This window comes from Ciconia boyciana, chromosome 1, assembly GCF_034638445.1.
Source record: "Ciconia boyciana chromosome 1, ASM3463844v1, whole genome shotgun sequence".
Classification (NCBI taxonomy): domain Eukaryota; kingdom Metazoa; phylum Chordata; class Aves; order Ciconiiformes; family Ciconiidae; genus Ciconia; species Ciconia boyciana.
The window spans coordinates 171,985,895-172,003,345 of record NC_132934.1 but is presented as its reverse complement, the minus strand read 5'-3'; the positions used below and the strand labels follow the sequence as shown (position 1 = coordinate 172,003,345).

General features: G+C 36.0%; 1 protein-coding gene across 2 annotated transcripts in view; it reads left to right on the top strand.

The window, feature by feature from the left end:
* NDFIP2 (Nedd4 family interacting protein 2) overlaps nt 1-15,997 on the top strand; it is a 47,847-nt gene extending 31,850 nt beyond the window's left edge. For both annotated transcript variants that reach the window (XM_072849993.1, XM_072849992.1), the window contains 4 exons: nt 5,119-5,243; nt 8,363-8,429; nt 12,225-12,330; nt 14,194-15,997. In XM_072849993.1, coding sequence (XP_072706094.1) covers nt 5,119-5,243; nt 8,363-8,429; nt 12,225-12,328 — 296 coding nt within the window. In that variant the 3' untranslated portion in view covers nt 12,329-12,330; nt 14,194-15,997. The remainder of the gene's footprint in view (nt 1-5,118; nt 5,244-8,362; nt 8,430-12,224; nt 12,331-14,193) is intronic.
* Nucleotides 15,998-17,451: the final 1,454 nt, after the last annotated feature.

Genomic DNA, 17,451 nt, shown 5'->3' with positions numbered 1-17,451 from the left:
GCCTGGCTGACCTTCGTACACAATCACCTAACTTCTTTCTATGTATAGAGAATTTGACTTGCATGGCTTCTCCATTATGTGTTGGATATAATGCAAAATAATTGGAATGAGGAAGCTTCTAGTTGGGCATTAAGAAAAATTTGTCAACAAGGGTAATGAAGCAGTAGAAATAAATTGCCTAGGGAAGTTTTTGAACATGCATTACTGAGTAAAAAAAAATTGTTTGAAGTTGATAGCAAATGCTTCTAGTGATCATCATCAGATGAGCCCTTCAGAAAGGAGCAAAAATGTATCCCAGTTCAAGAATGGAATAAATTCTGTGCAGGAATGGGAATAATAATTTCTAGTGGTGCGTGAAGATCTGGAAAGTATTATTTATTGCAGTATGCTTAGTAAACCTAGGCGAGGTGTGAAACATTAAGCTCTTTGTTTGCTGTATATTAAAATAATAAGTCATTGGACAAACAAATCATGGAATAAACGATGTAACTGAGCACGGTTGCTTTTTGTATATATAGTTGCCATTACAATCTTATCACAGGCTTGAGCGATGGTTAAAATTTGGAACCAACACAGGTCTTCAGACCCATTTTGCTGGCTTCTTTTAATGATACTGAACATAAACTTAAGACAAGTGATTAATGTGTAGCTGTGGAAAGCTAAGTAAAAAAGATCAGCAAGTGAAGTGCAAGAACAATTGAGGAAAAAGCAGAGTTGTTCTAGTATGCTTGTCATTATTGTTGCATCTTCTGATGTATTGCAATATGTACAACTCAAAACCTTTGCACAAGATTGCTTAATAACTTGAAAAACTTTGTCTCCTTTGTTTACTGTAAATTGTGGGAGTAGAATGAAAAGATGTGTTAATATTGCTTTGCAACTTAATGAGCACTGACAAAAAGCAAGCATGGATTAGTAAATTATTAATGACAAAGTACAGCTTCGTATGTAATCTTTGCCTTGCCCCTGTAGAGAATGAAGAATGGCAACGGATACGAGCTTGTTTGTCAGAACCAAGTTGAATTATTTTACTTCAGCTTCTTTGGAATTGCCAACAGATAAAAGACTTTTGACTTGTACCTTTAATTTTTTATATGAAAAATCCTGTGCTGACCACTGCCCCTCAGAAGAGGGCTTTGGGTGTGGAAATAGCTGATGGATAGCCTTATTTTGCATGTCAGACTCTAAGACACTCAAAACAGCCTGTGTTTTATATTTTGGCTGGGGTTATCTTACTGCAAACCATAAAGAGAAGTACAAGTATAACATAATTGTTGTGGGCGCTACATTGGATATCAAGAAGACTTTTTATTAAAAAAGATCTTTAGTGCAACCCTTCTCCTCCCAAAAAGGAACTTCTTACCTGTTTTTCATTACGAGTTTTGTTGTCATGAGGAAATAACTCTAATGGATATATTCTTTGTATGTGAATTACATTAATATACACTTACTTTCTCCTCTTGTTGGCATTTCAGGAATGTATAAAACTCAAAAATCTTTATTTTATCACCGCTTGTCTCTATGGTGTTAGAGTAGCAAAGAAAGAGACTGAAATCATTATGCCAGTGCTGTCAGTGTGTGTTTCATCTAAATGTCTGAAATTTATTAAAAGAAAGAGGACAATAGTTGAAAGTTGGGCTCAAATATGAATTGAAATGCTAGTGATCTCTGGGATAGGAAACAATTCTTGCTGCAGAGTGGTTAGTCTTGCAGTGGGAATCTAGAAGATGAACAGAGAACCTGTCTGCATGAAAAGGATGGGCAAACAAGTTAAGAATGCTTTTTTCATTAAAACCATGATGTGGTTGTGACAGCTCATTAGACTTTCTATCTCATTTTTGGGAACGGCTTTCTTCTTTATGATAGCGTGTATTAGTGTCAGACCAGGAGCATTGTATGAGAATGTCATGGGAAGCTGAAGCAGTATGAAGGATGAGGTCATCTCTTTAACTGCTGAGCAGCGTCATTTACATTTCACCAAGTGTGTGGATGCAGAAAAATAGTAGAGGATTGCATTTGTTGCAGCAAGAAGCTTGCACAATGACATAGTTGTCTCTATTTAATAGGTAGAGAAGGAAGTAGATACATCTAGAGAAAACAGATGCTTCCTTTTACTAGTCTGTCCCCTCACCATTGTATTTTCTCTTAGCTTGGTGGAGAAACTTGTGCTGTGGCTTCTCTATGGCAATATAGGGATGAAAATTATGGACAACTTTTATTGCAGTGATTAGGTGAGGCAGGAATTATACAGAAAATAATGTTAGTAACTCTTAAGCAGATGCAGCGTAGGCTGCAAAGCTCAGACAACTTGCATGACTGGCAGAGGATAGACATGGAAATCATCATGGAAAAAAATACAGCTAGGTAGATGAGGCTAATTTTGATGTGGAGAAAAACAATTGGAAGAGATAGATAAAAATCTTATTCGTTGCAGTCCGCTCAGAAGCTGGAGATGGATTTCTGAAAAGAAAGATGGGATTTTGCAACCAGAACGAGTGAAGATGATTTTTTGACTAGCAATAGGACACAGGGGAGGTGAGAGAAAAGCTATGGGAAAGATTGAAAACATGTAGGCATTATTTTTGTCCCATCTGTTAAACTGATGCAACACCAAGGATTGTCTTGGAAAAGGCAAAATGGTTGGAAAGTTTCCCTAATCCATTGCCTAGGTTTTACAGAGGTGGAAGTAATACGTCCCTCATATTGCTGAAGACAGGGAATTTTGATTAGGTCCTTACTGCAGAATTTTTCTAGTGGATGGCTACAGATAGAAACTTAAATAGTGAGATTTTTCTTCTGTATATAGTCCAGTTTTATTGAGGTATGTGAACTTGCATAGTTTAAAACTTTTGTATAGTTTATGCCTTTTCTTTCCCACTTCTATTGTCTGCTTATATAAATTGATGGAACAGCACACTGGTTAAAGGAAAAAACTATTGTGAACAATATTGGAACATGCTGATGCCTTTGCTTTCAGGAGCTGGGCAAACAACTTAGTATTAAATATCCACCTAATACTCATCCAGTGACTGTGGATTCTATTTTGAATATTCCTTTAGGTCCATTGAAAGGAGGGTAAAATTCTCCCTGGGTTCAACTTTGATTATAAGAACTAATTTTTTTCCCCCTAATTTTTATAATGCATGTATAAATTAGTTCAGGTGTTATAAAAATCCATATTTTTTAATATGTACCTATTAAAATTTTAAGTATTCTAGGAATCCCTCTGGGCTGCGTAGTCCATTAGAAACATGTCGATCTTGTCCTCTTTTGCATGCCTGTCTTTGGAGCCACAATCGAAGTCACCCTTTGTAGCTTGAGTAGTGGAGAGAAAGAGAGAGAGCAGTAAGCTGTTATGCTGAGACAGGAACAGAGGCATCAAAGAACTACCTTCTGAAATCTGTTACTCTTAAAAGTATGGTGGATTTGGAGAGCTTGCTTAAAATAGGGAAATCCTGTTTTCAAAACAATGTATCCAAATTTTCTCAAATGTAAATGCTTTTCTTATGTTTTGGAAAGATAGGTAAATGTTAGGGTCACAATGTTGTTCTTATGTAATAGAAATGCTCTCTCTTTTTTTCTTCTGTGTATACCAATTTGGATCAGCATTTATTCTAAGTCATTTGTTGTTGTGGGGTTTGTTTTGTTTTTTAAATTAGTGATTAGCATAAAAGTAAGTTTTCTCATTGCCAACATCTGTTACCTATGGCTCAGTCCAAGGCAAGGTGTTTTCTCACTTGTACAGAATGACTGTGTTGATGTAAAGTCTTCCAAAACTTCTCTTGCAACTTCAATTTCTTTACAGTGTAGTTTTACAGACTAATTTTGCATTTGTGGGCAAATCATTGCATCCTCATGTGGATTGTTGGAGGTGTTTTAACAAGGTTTTAAATTACAAAAAAATTGTTTATAGATAATCCTCCGAAACTGACTTTTATTTAAGAAAACTATTGACCAATTTTCTGTTCCTAATGTTTTGCTGTAAGTGTTCGAACTTTTACTGAAAAGACGGGCTTTTTTTTCTGTGGTGATTTAATGTCTGAATTTTATGTGGGTTTTGGTTTTTTCCTTGAGTTTGGGGATTTAAAACATTATGGATTTGTGTGCAGGGGTTTTGTTCCCCTCTGCCTGCCTTCCATTCCTGCTTGCCTCTTCAGTGGTTTTTGTGTGTATTGTGGGCTTCCCAAATGTTTTCAGTTTTCCACTGTCTTGTCCTCTCCGGAACTCCTGAATTGTCATCTTCTGCCAGCTCCCCCAGCCTTTCTGTTTGATGGTTTTCTCATTAGTTGCCCTCACTTACTCCCAAAGGTGGGACATCACCTAACTGGGAAATCCCACACTTTGACCTAATGCACGCAAACTGAAGTCAATACAGATGATGATGTTGATTACCAAGTACATATGCAGATATGAAACTTTAAATTGTAAAACTACTGGGAGTTGTGTAAAAGTGTTAATTGAAGTAAAAGTGGTAGTTATGCCCAATTGTCCCTTTTGTTTCTTGATTTCTTAAGCTTCTGTGTAAAACTTCCAAGGCTTCTTATACCTTATGCTTGAATATAGATCTAAAAGAGAAGATAGTAACCAATGAAACATCAGCTTCTCAACCTATCTTCATTTCTATACTATGTTTACAGAGCAAGAGCGGATACTTTTATTCTGTTCGATCCAAACTGGAAAAAGCTGAATATGCAGCCTTGATACATGCACGTATGTGTGCATATAACTATATTTTTGGTTATAAAAGTGTAGCAAGGTTGTTTTTTTTTCTTTATTTTAATCCAAGTCTTGTATGTTATAGTCCTTTGTTTGCATTTACCCTTCATGTCTAGTGTCATCTGGTTAGATTTCTGTAGCAATGTAATACTTTCTTTTATGTTGGAGTTTTCCCTTGTTTAAAGTAGTAGGTTCCAGCCTGTTTACCATTTGCTTTGTTATTAAGTGACTATACTATGGGGAATGTCTGGGTTCAAAGTCAATCTCTGAAAGCCTGAATTACCGGAAGGGAGTTACTGGCTGTGTAAGCATGTCCTTATTAGTTTAAAAGTTAAATTAATGTTAAGTCTGTTTGCTTAGCTATACAGATTAACAGAAGCTACTGTTTCTTTTATTTTATAGTGGCATTTATTTTCAACTGGATTGGATTTTGTTTATCCTTCTGTATAACAAATACCATAGCTGGAAGGTATGGTGCAATCTGTGGATTTGGTCTGTCCCTGATCAAATGGATTCTCATTGTACGGGTATGTTTCCTGATTAACACTGTACGGACTCTGTTTGTAGAACCAAACCATAACAATTTATTGAAGGTTATATAATAATGGAATTAAAAATCAGTATATTAAACTCCAGTGCTTAAGAGAGTGCTTAGAATATTCTCTAACTTCCACTTCAGTAGAGAATTTACTTGCTATATATTCATATGTGCTTACTAATGATGAAGCTTAAACTATTTTTATCTGACATAGCATTTTATGTTCATCTTTCCACTAAAATGCAGAATGACTCATTCTTTGCACAAATATTTAAAAGCATACAGAAGAAGTGAAGCAAGTACCTAAAATGTCACTGGTATTATAGTGTCCTATATGAAAGATTTATAAATGGCTCAGCCTAATGGGGAGGGGATCAGAAAACACTTCTGCCTTGTATCTGGTTCTTTTATTCCTTGTAAGATACATACTGAATCAAGTCAAAATTGAATCTGAAGTTGTCACATTTTTACCATCTTAGATGCTCAATTTCTTGATATTTTCACTGCAAGACCTAGATACTTTTCAGAAAGGTATGTTAGCCAAATGGAAGTTACTTAGCTGACGAAGTGGATGCTAGATGAAACGTAATGATTCTTTCTGAACTTGAATTCTGCATGTCTGTGAGACAACATTTAACATCTCATCCTATCTAATGAAGAAGGAGATCTTGGATAACTTAGTCATCTTTTATGCCCTGCCAACTCTGAATTTTTTTCTTTTTTTTTCCCCTGTGTGTGTGCTAGTAACTTAACTTGATTTGGTCTTAGTATGATAGTACAAGGATTGGAGAGAACAGATCACATGGTCCTTCCTGGACATGTCCTGAATCCTTCTTAGAGCTGATTTTGTTTTGTTTTGGGGGGGGGGAGGGGGTTTGTGTGGTTTGTTTTGTTTTTTGCTTCCTCAGGGCAGGGGAATGCTACTAGACCAGATGTGATTCTGGTGTTTTTAGTTGGAATTCAGGGTATGGGATGGAATTTATCTTAAGGGAGCGAGGAGACATGAATTTTTCAGCTATGCATTCATTGGGGATATTTTCAGCTTCCCTTGAGGCATACTAAACAGAGGGCAGAACTTGCTCGTTGTGTCAGTTTTATTATTCCTGTCTGCTTGAAAATGTGCTCATAACAAACACAAAATTAATATACGCTAAACTTCCTTGAAGAATTGCTGTGTTCTAGATTATATTTAAATTCTTTTATATAATCTGTTACTAATTCTAAAATATTAGAGCTGACCAATTCCAAGACCTCAGGGCTGGGGTTTTTTCATAGTGAAGATTATCATCTTTCTCTGTTGTCTCCCTTTCTAGAGACAATAGCAGAAAGCTCATAAGGTGTATGTCGACAATTTTGTTTTAATGGTGACACACAAGCACATGTGTTGCACAAAATTGTTCTGTTCCTTTGTTTCAAGCTCCTCCGAAGGCTTGTGCTGCCCTTTCTCACTCAGGGTCAGTAGTACAAAACTATAGTGTCTAAACAGCCTGAGTTCACATATGCTCTCTCTGTATCAGTTTTTACTGGGGCGGGGGGGAGAACAAAAGCACAATTTTGCTGTTGGGGAAATTCTGCAGCCATGGCTGTTTCTGCCTAAAGAAAGTGTGAGAGTAATGCACGTAGACCAGTATTTGATTGCTGGCTTTAGTAAATCTTCTTTCCAATTAAATGAAATTATAACTTTAAAAAAGTGTATTGGTATATATGTTTATAGAATTGAAAATATTTTCAAGTGAGATGGGATTAATAATGTTGTCAGCTTCCTGGGAACTCATTTGATATTTTAATGAAGTGTCAAAATATGAAATGCTTACTCTGCTGAATCATAGAAATGCTAGTATTTATATAGGGATAATGTAAGTACCAATTCTTTCATTCAGCTTAGGAATTCTGTTTCTTGATATTTTTTTTTTCTTGGATTGCCCGTAGAAATACAGTACAGGATTAAACCTTTAAAGAATTCACGTGATCTGGCTTTATTCTGAAGAAAACGTGGATCTCAGTGTACAGTTACTTGAAGAAAAAAACAACTGCTATATCTAGAGTTCTTTAAATGTCTTGAATTTTTATCTGGTTGCATGTGTGGCCCAGAATCTTCCCTTCTCTCTCTCTTTATTTTTTTTTTTTAACTGAATTACGTGCCTGAATTACGTTTTTGCTTGGCTGATACTACAGTGTCCTAGAAATGGCAAATTGGAAGCACTGTGGCAGGATGCAGTAAACATACTGAATGATAGGAGGATGGGAAGTGTATGAAAAGTGTGCAGAGCTACTAAACAGGTTATTTTATTCCTTCTGGCAGCTTTTCACACATCTCCCCATTCTTACTTCTTATGTGAGTTTTGGAGACATCTGATTAGCCTTTTTATCAGTGAAGCATGCAGTCTGGAGTCTGGTAAAGGCACAGATACCTGTCTCCAATACCATCACACCCTGCCCTCCAGCTGCCTCCCACATCACAGGGAGGACAAAACTGTCTACCATGGTCACTAACAGGAACAGTTGAAATGCCACTTCAAGGTTCATTTAGTTGCGTTCAGCTCACTGCTGGGAACTGAATGCTGGTTTGAAAATGAAAAGACTTTAATGAGTTGGGGGTCTTTATGGGGCTGGTATTCTTGGCAGCGATTAACAGTAGGGGGTATACAGAAGGTCAAAAGCTCTTCTTTTGAGGGGTCAGCAGAACATCCCTGTCTGATAAGATTAAACTAATGTGGCATTTGGTGTTAATATCTAAAGCAGCAGGCTGCTGTAATGTGTTTGGGATGGCAGGCATTGGGGGAAAAAAAGGAAAATCGGCAAGTGGTGATTCATAATAGAAAATGTCAGATGATTCTGGCAAGTAATACAAGTTTGGGGTTTTTTTACACACACACATATATATATTTGTTTTAGAGGTTTTAAAATAACTTTGCCACAGACCAACTGACACTGGAAGTGTTATTTTTATATTAAACTGCTGCACAATTACCAGTTTTGCATTTTAGTTGAATATATTATTTTTATTTAAATTTGCTTTTTCCTCTGTGCTTTCTGTATTTGCATAGTGCATTAAATGTCTCTCAGTCATCTGTCTTACTGCAGCTAAGCCTCATGTATGAATTTCAGTTTTCAGATTACTTTACTGGATATTTCAATGGACAGTACTGGCTTTGGTGGATATTTCTTGTACTTGGTAAGTGGCAGTTGAAAACATTTCTGGTTTGATGTGGAAGTACTTAAAGATGAATCATGTCATTGTAAGTAAGAGTTCTGTAACATGTTTAGCTGGGTGTTTTTCTTTAGCTGCTGATAGTTTTGTATGTTGTTTTTATTTCCATGGTATTCACGAGGTTATTGGTTACCATAGTGCTGTTATTGTGTGAACTGTGGACTATTCAAATAACCTTCAGCTCAAAAAATTTTGTTCTACATATGTAATTATGTACATACCTGAGACTTGTAATTTGTGCTTTTTAATCTGCTTCTACTGATCTAGGGATGCAGAACTGTGTAATGAAATTTTGGCTTTATGTAGAGAACATACTGAAAAGTGAGTGATATTGAGTATATATGTATAAACCTCTATGTCAAGTATTAAATTTTAAATGTGACTGATCCTAGGAAGGTGAAGTCTGCTGTCTTGTACATAGGTCACGAAATGTCCTTTTCTAGTCCTTTGAAATGCATACTGCATCAGTAGTTTCTCAGTTGGACAAGAGAATGGCTTCATGCTTTCTGATCACAGTGCTCCCATGATGTCAGCTTTCTCTCAAGAGGTCTGTCTGCTCATGTTCAAAGTCTTGAATGCATCAAATTCTGCTCTTCTGTCTGTTTTTAATTAGGATATACCGAACCCCAACCAGTATACCTTTTTTCCTGCTGTGGATTTTGTAATTTGAATATGGAACCTGGAATGATTTTCTCTTACAGAAGTGAATACTACTATCCATTTTATTTTCTAGCTCTGGAAGCATAGTAAACTCTTGCTGGTTCAGTAGGTGGCACTCTTCCCTTTGAGTCAATTGACTCAAATGGCTAACAGCAAATGTTAGAATGAAATGTTAAGTAAATTAAAAAAAAAAGCCACACCCAAACAAAAAACCAGCAATACTGAGATCCTGACTGCTTGTGACTCGCTATTTATCTCACGAGAAATGCCAGAAATCTTAAACCATGTTACCTAAAACTTTCTCTGTCTTCCTTTTAGTAAAGTTTGAGGACATAAATCAGACTTCTTAATACTCAGCTTGCTCTAGTGTTGTGCACGTGGTTGCTTGAGATATATAGAAACTGCAAATGTTTAACACATCACAGCACCAGTCCCTTGAACCCTTTCATATTCTGTTTGAGGTGATTGCATTTAAGTAGCAAGTGAAATGACTCTCTACAGGTACAAACATCTCCAGAGGAACATTTAAAACAAACCCTTGTGGTGCCTGAAATTGGAGTTTGACACTGTTTTCACCTGGATGAAAATAGTGTGTTCTTCCCCTAAAATTCTCCCCCCCCCCCCCCCCCCCCCAGTTTCTATGGAAAAAGCTGTGCATTTGTAGTTCCTCTTTTTCCTAGTCTTTTGCAGCACTTGTTCAGAAGTTAGCTCACTTAGATTTAGGAAAGCCTTATCTTCAGCCTTAACTATTTGAAGGCTATTTTTTTTTCTTTTACTTTAACTCACAAAGTTTATAATATACCTTGGAATGAAAGGCACTGTGAGGCATGCAGTGTGCATCCAGCAGTCAACATTCCCTTGTCTTATGAATGTTTTGCATGAAAGACGCCAACAGTGTTTTTAAACTGATAAAGTGGATATACTGAGATTGCTAGAACACCATAGAAGGATTTAACCCAACAGAGCTACTTAGCAGGACATGGAGGAGTATTATCAAGTCATGGGAGCTCTGACAACCAGATCTGTATTTCATTGTTTCAGATAACTTTCCCATTGGAGCACATGAAGTAGCATGTCCCACGTCTCTGCAGAAGTGAATGAGTTGGATTCTCATTCACTTCAGAATTGGATTCACTTCAGAGTTGGATTCTTTCTTTTGCAGAGTCCTTTGATATACTTGAGCCCACCTATTGCCATCTTTTCCTCTCTTCTGTTGTTCACCTATCTGTTTCTGCTCCCTTCCCTTCTTTCAATGTCTGGAAAAATCTGCTCACGCTTCATGGAAAAGTGAAGTGTTCTACTTCCAAGGAGCTGTCATGTATAGTGAACAAATTGGAGAGAGAGACAATTCTAATTTTTAAATTTAAATGTTAGCCAATGTTTCTTTTTGAAAAACACAATGGAAAGTGTTGTTTTGGTGTCTTTCCTTCCCTAAACAGAGAAATATAAAATATGGGTTGAACTTGGACTGGTTTTCCAACATGGGTAATGCAGAAAGTATGCTTTCAGGCACCTTAAGAGCTGTCTGCCCACCTTTTGCTGTTTCAGCTGCTTTTCAGTTGAACGTGGGACTATCTCTGGTAATGTCTGGGTAGCAGCTTTTGTAGTAGACTTTTGATCCAGATCTTAGTGCTTTCTTCTCTGTGCAGAATTCACCTTGATCACAGAAATGTGTCTGGCTTAGGTCAAAGTTCCAGTGGTTAGCAGAGCATTTTCTGTGTTTGGAGGTTTTTTTGTGTGTGTCCTAATGTGGCTTTGGTTTTAAAAAAGTGAACAGAAAGTAAATAAAATAAAAATTTACAAGTAAAAAGCATTTAGAGAAGAAATGAGCATAGGAAAAAAAAATCAGTCTCAACCTGGAGAGCAGCAAGAAAAAGTGCATCACATAGCAAAATGTCAATGTAACCACAGAGATTGTTTATTAGGATGTAAGAGGATGAAAAGGATGAAATCCTTTGCTAAGCTTATTAAGCTTTGGTTTAGATTTTTATGTAAACCTTTGGAATCTTAATGTATGTGTGTATATATACAGATAAGTGTATATCTTCAAGGTACCTGTGTGTTCATTAAATGAGGAGAATTGCTCTTGAGGCTTGTGTTTCTCTCTGCTGGATGTGGAATTCAGATTTTGACACACACCCCCCAACTTTTTGGGCAGGTGATTGTTTTATCTGTTTTGGATTCTCCCTGATCCAACTGATGAATGTGTTAATCTCTTGAAGTTTAGTTAGTGGAGGAAAACGGACCAAAAAGCTGTGTCCGCTATGGAACAATGTGTTTTTCTGGGTTGGTTTGTTCAGATGTCCAGTGAATCTCTGAACTGATAAAATGATGTTGACAACATAATGTTAGTGATTTCCATTGTTACAACTGTAATTTCTGTGTGACTATTCTGCATCTCTTGTTCCTCTTATCAGAGCTGAAATATTCTTTCAAATGCAGTTAAATTTAAATATTTAAAAATAATTTGAAATGTGGAGTTGACAAAAAAAAATGTAATCATAATACATGTTGAGACATTTTCTTTGAATTGACTGTTGTTCTTCCTCCTCTTGGACAGGTGCATTTTCCTGGATGGTTAAATCTCAAGCCATGATCTACTATAATACTATAATTTATTATTGGCTTGTTGCTAGAGCAATCTGTACTGTCTTTCTCTTTTTTCTTTTTTTTTTTTTTTGTTGTTTCCCTCTTTTTGACTTGCAATACGTTTATCTTCTACGCTTCTAAAGGTACATTTTGTGGTTTGGGTAGTCTTCTAACACTAGTAACTTGTTTTAAGAATTCTACTTGAAAAGAATGTTCAGCATGTATTCTTTTTTTTTTCTTGTTTTTAAGTTCTTTCATGCAGTTTTTTTTAGTAGATGATAGTTGAACCCAGAATGAGTGTAAAATTTCTGAAAAGCCTTCCGTAAGGCTGTATCCTAATATCACAAGATAAAAGCAGAAGACTTGCTTGTTGAATTTGTGAATGATGCATAAAGACCTCACTTTACTTAGTGTAGTCTAGGTTTTAAAAAATTATTTTAATAAGAATAATGTGGGATAGCATGTGCTTATGTTGATATACTTCATTTTGTGCATTTTCTACACTTTCAGGACTCCTCCTGTTCTTTCGAGGCTTTGTTAATTATCTTAAAGTCAGAAATATGTCTGAAAGCATGGCAGCTGCTCACAGAACAAGATTTTTTTTCTTGTACTGAAGGTAAGCAATTTTTAGTGATAAGATTATCTCTCCCAGGAAAACTGAGAAGAATGAAATACTTCTATTAAAAATAAATAATCAACCTTCTGTCACAAAACAGAAGTCACCTGGTTTTTGAACATCTGTCATGAATGTTGTATATATTCTACATGGACTTGGGAATATCTGAAGTCTCTTGAAGTTATGAAATTTGAAAGTAAACAATGCATCCTTGTTGCCTCCAGTTCTCCCTGGAACTGATGGTTACTAACAAAACCGAAAAGGAACCTGTTGTTTTTCCTAAGCAAGAAACAGTATCTGCTGCCTGTCAGGATACTGTCCTTTTGTGTTGGAAAACTGGCTTTGGTAGTCAACCTGTTGTCAGCAAGTTAGGAAGCACTAATCTGCTTGCATATTAAATCTGATTGACATGGGTCTGAACATGCAAACAATAGATGATTATTGTCTCTCTACATGACTGGATTAAGGCAGTCATGTACAAGTATGATTATTGTGTATGCAACAATGTGCTTTATATATCCTTCAGGTAGCTGACTAATCAGTCTGGCACATATCCACTCTTTCTTTTTTTTTTTAATACTTTTTATCCATTAGGTGGATCTATTGGACTTCACTATGTAACTTAAACCAGGGGTCTCCATTTGTGTTCAACTTTTTTTCCTTAAACTGCATGACGAGATAAATTTAAGCCAAGAAATAAGTACTGTAGCATTTTCATTAATCTGCAGTTTACTGAAAATGCTTAAATACTGTAGTTTGACTTAAGTGAGAAGCTATGTTTGCTGTAATAAAGCAGGTTTGTGTAACTCTTCTCCAAGACTGGTCACAGGATCAATGTGAAGTAACCAGCAACACTTTACTGAAGCCTGAAAAAAAACCTGATACAGTATTTGCCTAGAAAAAAAAGGTTCCTTTTATATAAGACAGTGATATACATTTAAAAACACCTAATGATAAATATCTATGCTATACTATATAGTTCTTGATCATGAAAGAAATCTGTTAACTGCAACATAATATTTCATTTTAATGTGCCATTTTGTCAAAATTATGTAGTAAGTTCAAGTTAAATAACTAAGGTGTATATTGCCTTTTAGTAACCAACCTAAATGGGCATCTACATGGCAGCATTTCCTTCTTACAATAGTTACATATCGCTCCTTTTCTTAGTAATGTGGTAACCTCTTCAGAATACCGAAGTATGAGACTGAAAATTCCTGTCAGCTTTCAGTACAATAAAGTTTAAAAATAGTATTTCAAAAATAATTGTTAGGACTAATTGGTATTTGAAAACTGTAGCTTGAAGAGAATAACGAGAGTGTAGGATAATGTGGTCTGGGATTGTTTGCTCTCCTGCAGTTAAAATTCTGCTTTGGGACAAAATGCTATTTAATTCAGCATTAACTGAAGTTAATGAGTTGTCTCATCCGAGTTTGGTGGCTTTGAATTTTTCCTTTACGTGTAAGCATCACTGAGATGTATGGGCTGATAAGGTCTGTGGAGTATTTAGAGAGCTGGACACATAATTTTTTTTTTGAGGCATCTTAAGTATTGAAACAAGAAGTTCAAATTAATTGCTATCACACTTAAATGTCCTTGTTCTTGCATAGATAGGTAATTTCCTGTACAGTGACTATTAGTTTTAATAAATAACAAATATTACCTCTACAGTTACAAAATATTATCAGGTGTTCTTTTGAAATGATAACAAAATAGCAGTAAGTTTTTGCTTATTTCTCCCATCCTGAGATGGGGGGGGGGGAGGCTGCTGCTTTGGTGCTTCTAGGTTTAACATCAGTTAGCAACGCTAATTCTAGTGAGTCACTGCGATGAACTGAAGTACAACTCTTTCTTTATCTCCAGACTGCATCGAACAGACATTCCTTTCCTATACCAGTGTGAAACTTCCAGATGATCTGTAACCCTCTGAGTTAATAGGATAGAAGACTACTAAAACCAGAAGACAAATTAGTGAAGATATGGCTTCAAAAATGAATGACAGGATGGTTTATGCTCAAATACCAGTTCTGGTCATTCTAGTAAATATTTATAATTGCTGCCTTTTGTTTTAGCACATTTGTATATGTGCTTATTAAAAACATAGTATTGAAGTAAGAACAAATCATCTGTTAGTATAGATTAGGTACAGTCAGACTCGGTTAATCTGTGCTTGTTGTATCTGAAAGATTTAAGTGGTAACTTGTTTCACAGCGTGTATGTACCACTGACTTGTTGATCTGAACTTTAAGTACAATGAAATGCATTAAATGATTCAGATTAACCAGTTCAGACAGTTTTTTATATACTTTAGATTCATCTAATGATTGTGTAGAACATTTTTAAGTTTACTAAACCCCAGAGTTCCTTGTTGTCACAAACTTGTATTCAACAATATTTTATCAAATTCAAACCAATGTACTGGTTTGCTTAAAACTGATACTCTGCTTTGAGTCCCCTGTAAATAACTCTGCATAAATGACTGTTTGATTTGCTTCTTAGGAAATATGTCAAAATATATTTTGTAACAGCATATTCTCTAAATTTTGTTAATTGGCTATTAAGGGTATAGTTACTCTTAGATGTAATTTTGGAGGTAAAGGCATTGAATTGTTTGTCTCATCCTAACTTTCCTCACGTGAATGATTATTAACTGGTTTGGGCTTGAGTCTGAAAGTCGTTATTCATACGCATGATCCCATTAAAAGAGAGAGTTTGTTCATGCTAGCAGGGATGGACAGCCTTACATCTTTAGTCCTTGGTTATGCAGTTGGATCCTTGTAGGTGCACCTTTGTTCCTGAAACAGAGTATTGCAAATGTATTCCCTGGGTTATAACACTGGCTCTGTTTAAGAAGTCTTGAGTGCAGTATAAATACAACATCCACCCTGAGGGCTTCTAAAAAAAAAAATTCATATAGCTATCTTACAACGCTTGTTTAGAATAAGTACTTTGCCATTTCCTAAGAATAAACTAACTTAAATGGAAGGTAATTTTGGAAATAATCTGTGAAGGGGAAAAAAAAAAAATACTTTAAAGCTCTGAAAGTAGACAATGTGTGTTGCACCTCTCCCAGTATTCATCAGTATTCATTTAAGGTATACCATTACTTTCTTATAAATATCATCTCTTTAAAAGGGTACTGTCTACTGTTCATGCATGTGTGGTTTCCTTTAAAATTTGTGAAATTTATGCTTCTCCTTAAGTAGGAGAATACATCTCTCAGTCCTTTGTACAACTGGAATCTCAGTTGCAAAAATACATTGGTTGTTGGTTGCACCTTTGAGGAAAAAGAAATACAAATACTTTCCTCCAGTTTTTCTTTTTATATTAGAATTCTGCCTTTTTATTACTAACCTTAAAAACAGTGAGGTTTATGTTGTTTTAAGCTAGTGCTGTATTCAGTTTTGTATCTATATGAATGTTTAAAACACACATATGTAAACTGGTTACATTATTCTTTTTCTTAAGCTTTCAGAGATACTGAAAGTGACTAAAACTTTAGGGGCACCTCCACTTCCCAGCTTTTTATGGAAAGAATAAAATTACGTATTATGTTCAATATCCGATTGGGATTTCCTTCTAAACTTATCTGTTAGTTTGTGTTCTTTTGCATTCATTGTCCATATGAAAAAGAAGCAGATAATAAAACATTGCTTTGTTTTGCTAATTGAGGCTTACGCTTTTTGGGTTTTTTGTACTTCACATTGAAAAATGCACACTGCAACATTTGTGTCAACATGGAATTTCAGACAAATTACTTGGCAAAATAGGTACTAACCAATCCTCTCTACTCTCCATCTCATGTTTTATGGCAACAAACTGTAAGGACGTTTCTTTTAATGAGTTAATATAACTGTGCAAAGTGTGCAATATTGATTCATTTTGTATGTTTACCAATATCAATTAGTACTATTTTCCAACTATATTAATTTTCCCAAATTAAGTAGCAGTCTTCTGATTGAGTTATTTACGTTTGCTCCACTGCATTTTACAGAAAGCTTTGTACAGATACTTGGTTTTGTTGTGGTTTTTTTTCTGGACTAGCTTGGAAAAATTCTCATTTGGACAGAAAGAATATGTAGGGTTAAAAATGTACACATGTTATCTAATCCTCTATAGTTGATGCAGCAGTTTGGTAGCCTGAAATCTCATCAGCAGGAGGAAGGGAACTGGGACACTGTTTTCAAAGACTCTGCAATCTATTCCAGATGTGTCAAATGCTGCATATTTTCCTTGCTATTTCCTGTGAGCTTGGTTAGGAGCAGCTGGCTCTGTGGTTTAGAGACACCTGGCCAGCTTTGCTTTGTGTCTTGCGGGGGGGGGAGCTCCAGTATTGCAGTGAAGTTGACTGTAAACAGATTTTGTATGAATGCAAATAAGGCTTTGAAGTTTGGGGCAAAACCAGCTGGGGGAGGGGAGGTGGGGAGAGAAAATTCCATTTTATTTGAGCAACTGGCATGAATGTAATTTCTTTAGTTTTGTCATCTACTTTTATTGATGTGGACAGCCCAGGAAGATGGACATCTTGAATATGATTCAAGTAGCCTGTGACTCTATTAACGCATTTCAGAAATGATCCATCACTCACACTTCCAGTCCTCTTACGGAGAGGAGGTTGTCTCCAAGCTTTCACTTTGCTGTCTCACCTAGAGTGTGGACACTGTCCTCATCCTGCAACACCTTTTAACCTGGTTTCAGTGCCCTACTCTTTCTGGGTCTGCTTCCCTCCCTTTGAATGATGACAACAGGACAGGAAAAGTGGTTTTATTAAGGTGCTATCCGAACATCAGAAAGCTTTTAATCTTTTTTCCAGTCTTTGAGGATGTTTTCCCATAATACTCTGCATTAGTCCCTCCTGTGTGGTTGCTTGCATTGTTCACTTGAACAGAACGCTCATCTCGTGGAATTATTATTGCTTCCTGGACTTTTGAAGAGAAGGTGCATAACCTCTGGTATGGAAATAGATATCTCTCAATAAGAAAAAAAATAATTTCAAATCGTGCTAAAATGTGATTAGCATATGTGCACAGCTACCCAGAAGCAGAGTCCAGTGTATTGTTTGTCCTATGTATGCTGTTCTTTTCCACCATCCCAAGATCCTTATCTTTTTCCTTTATACAT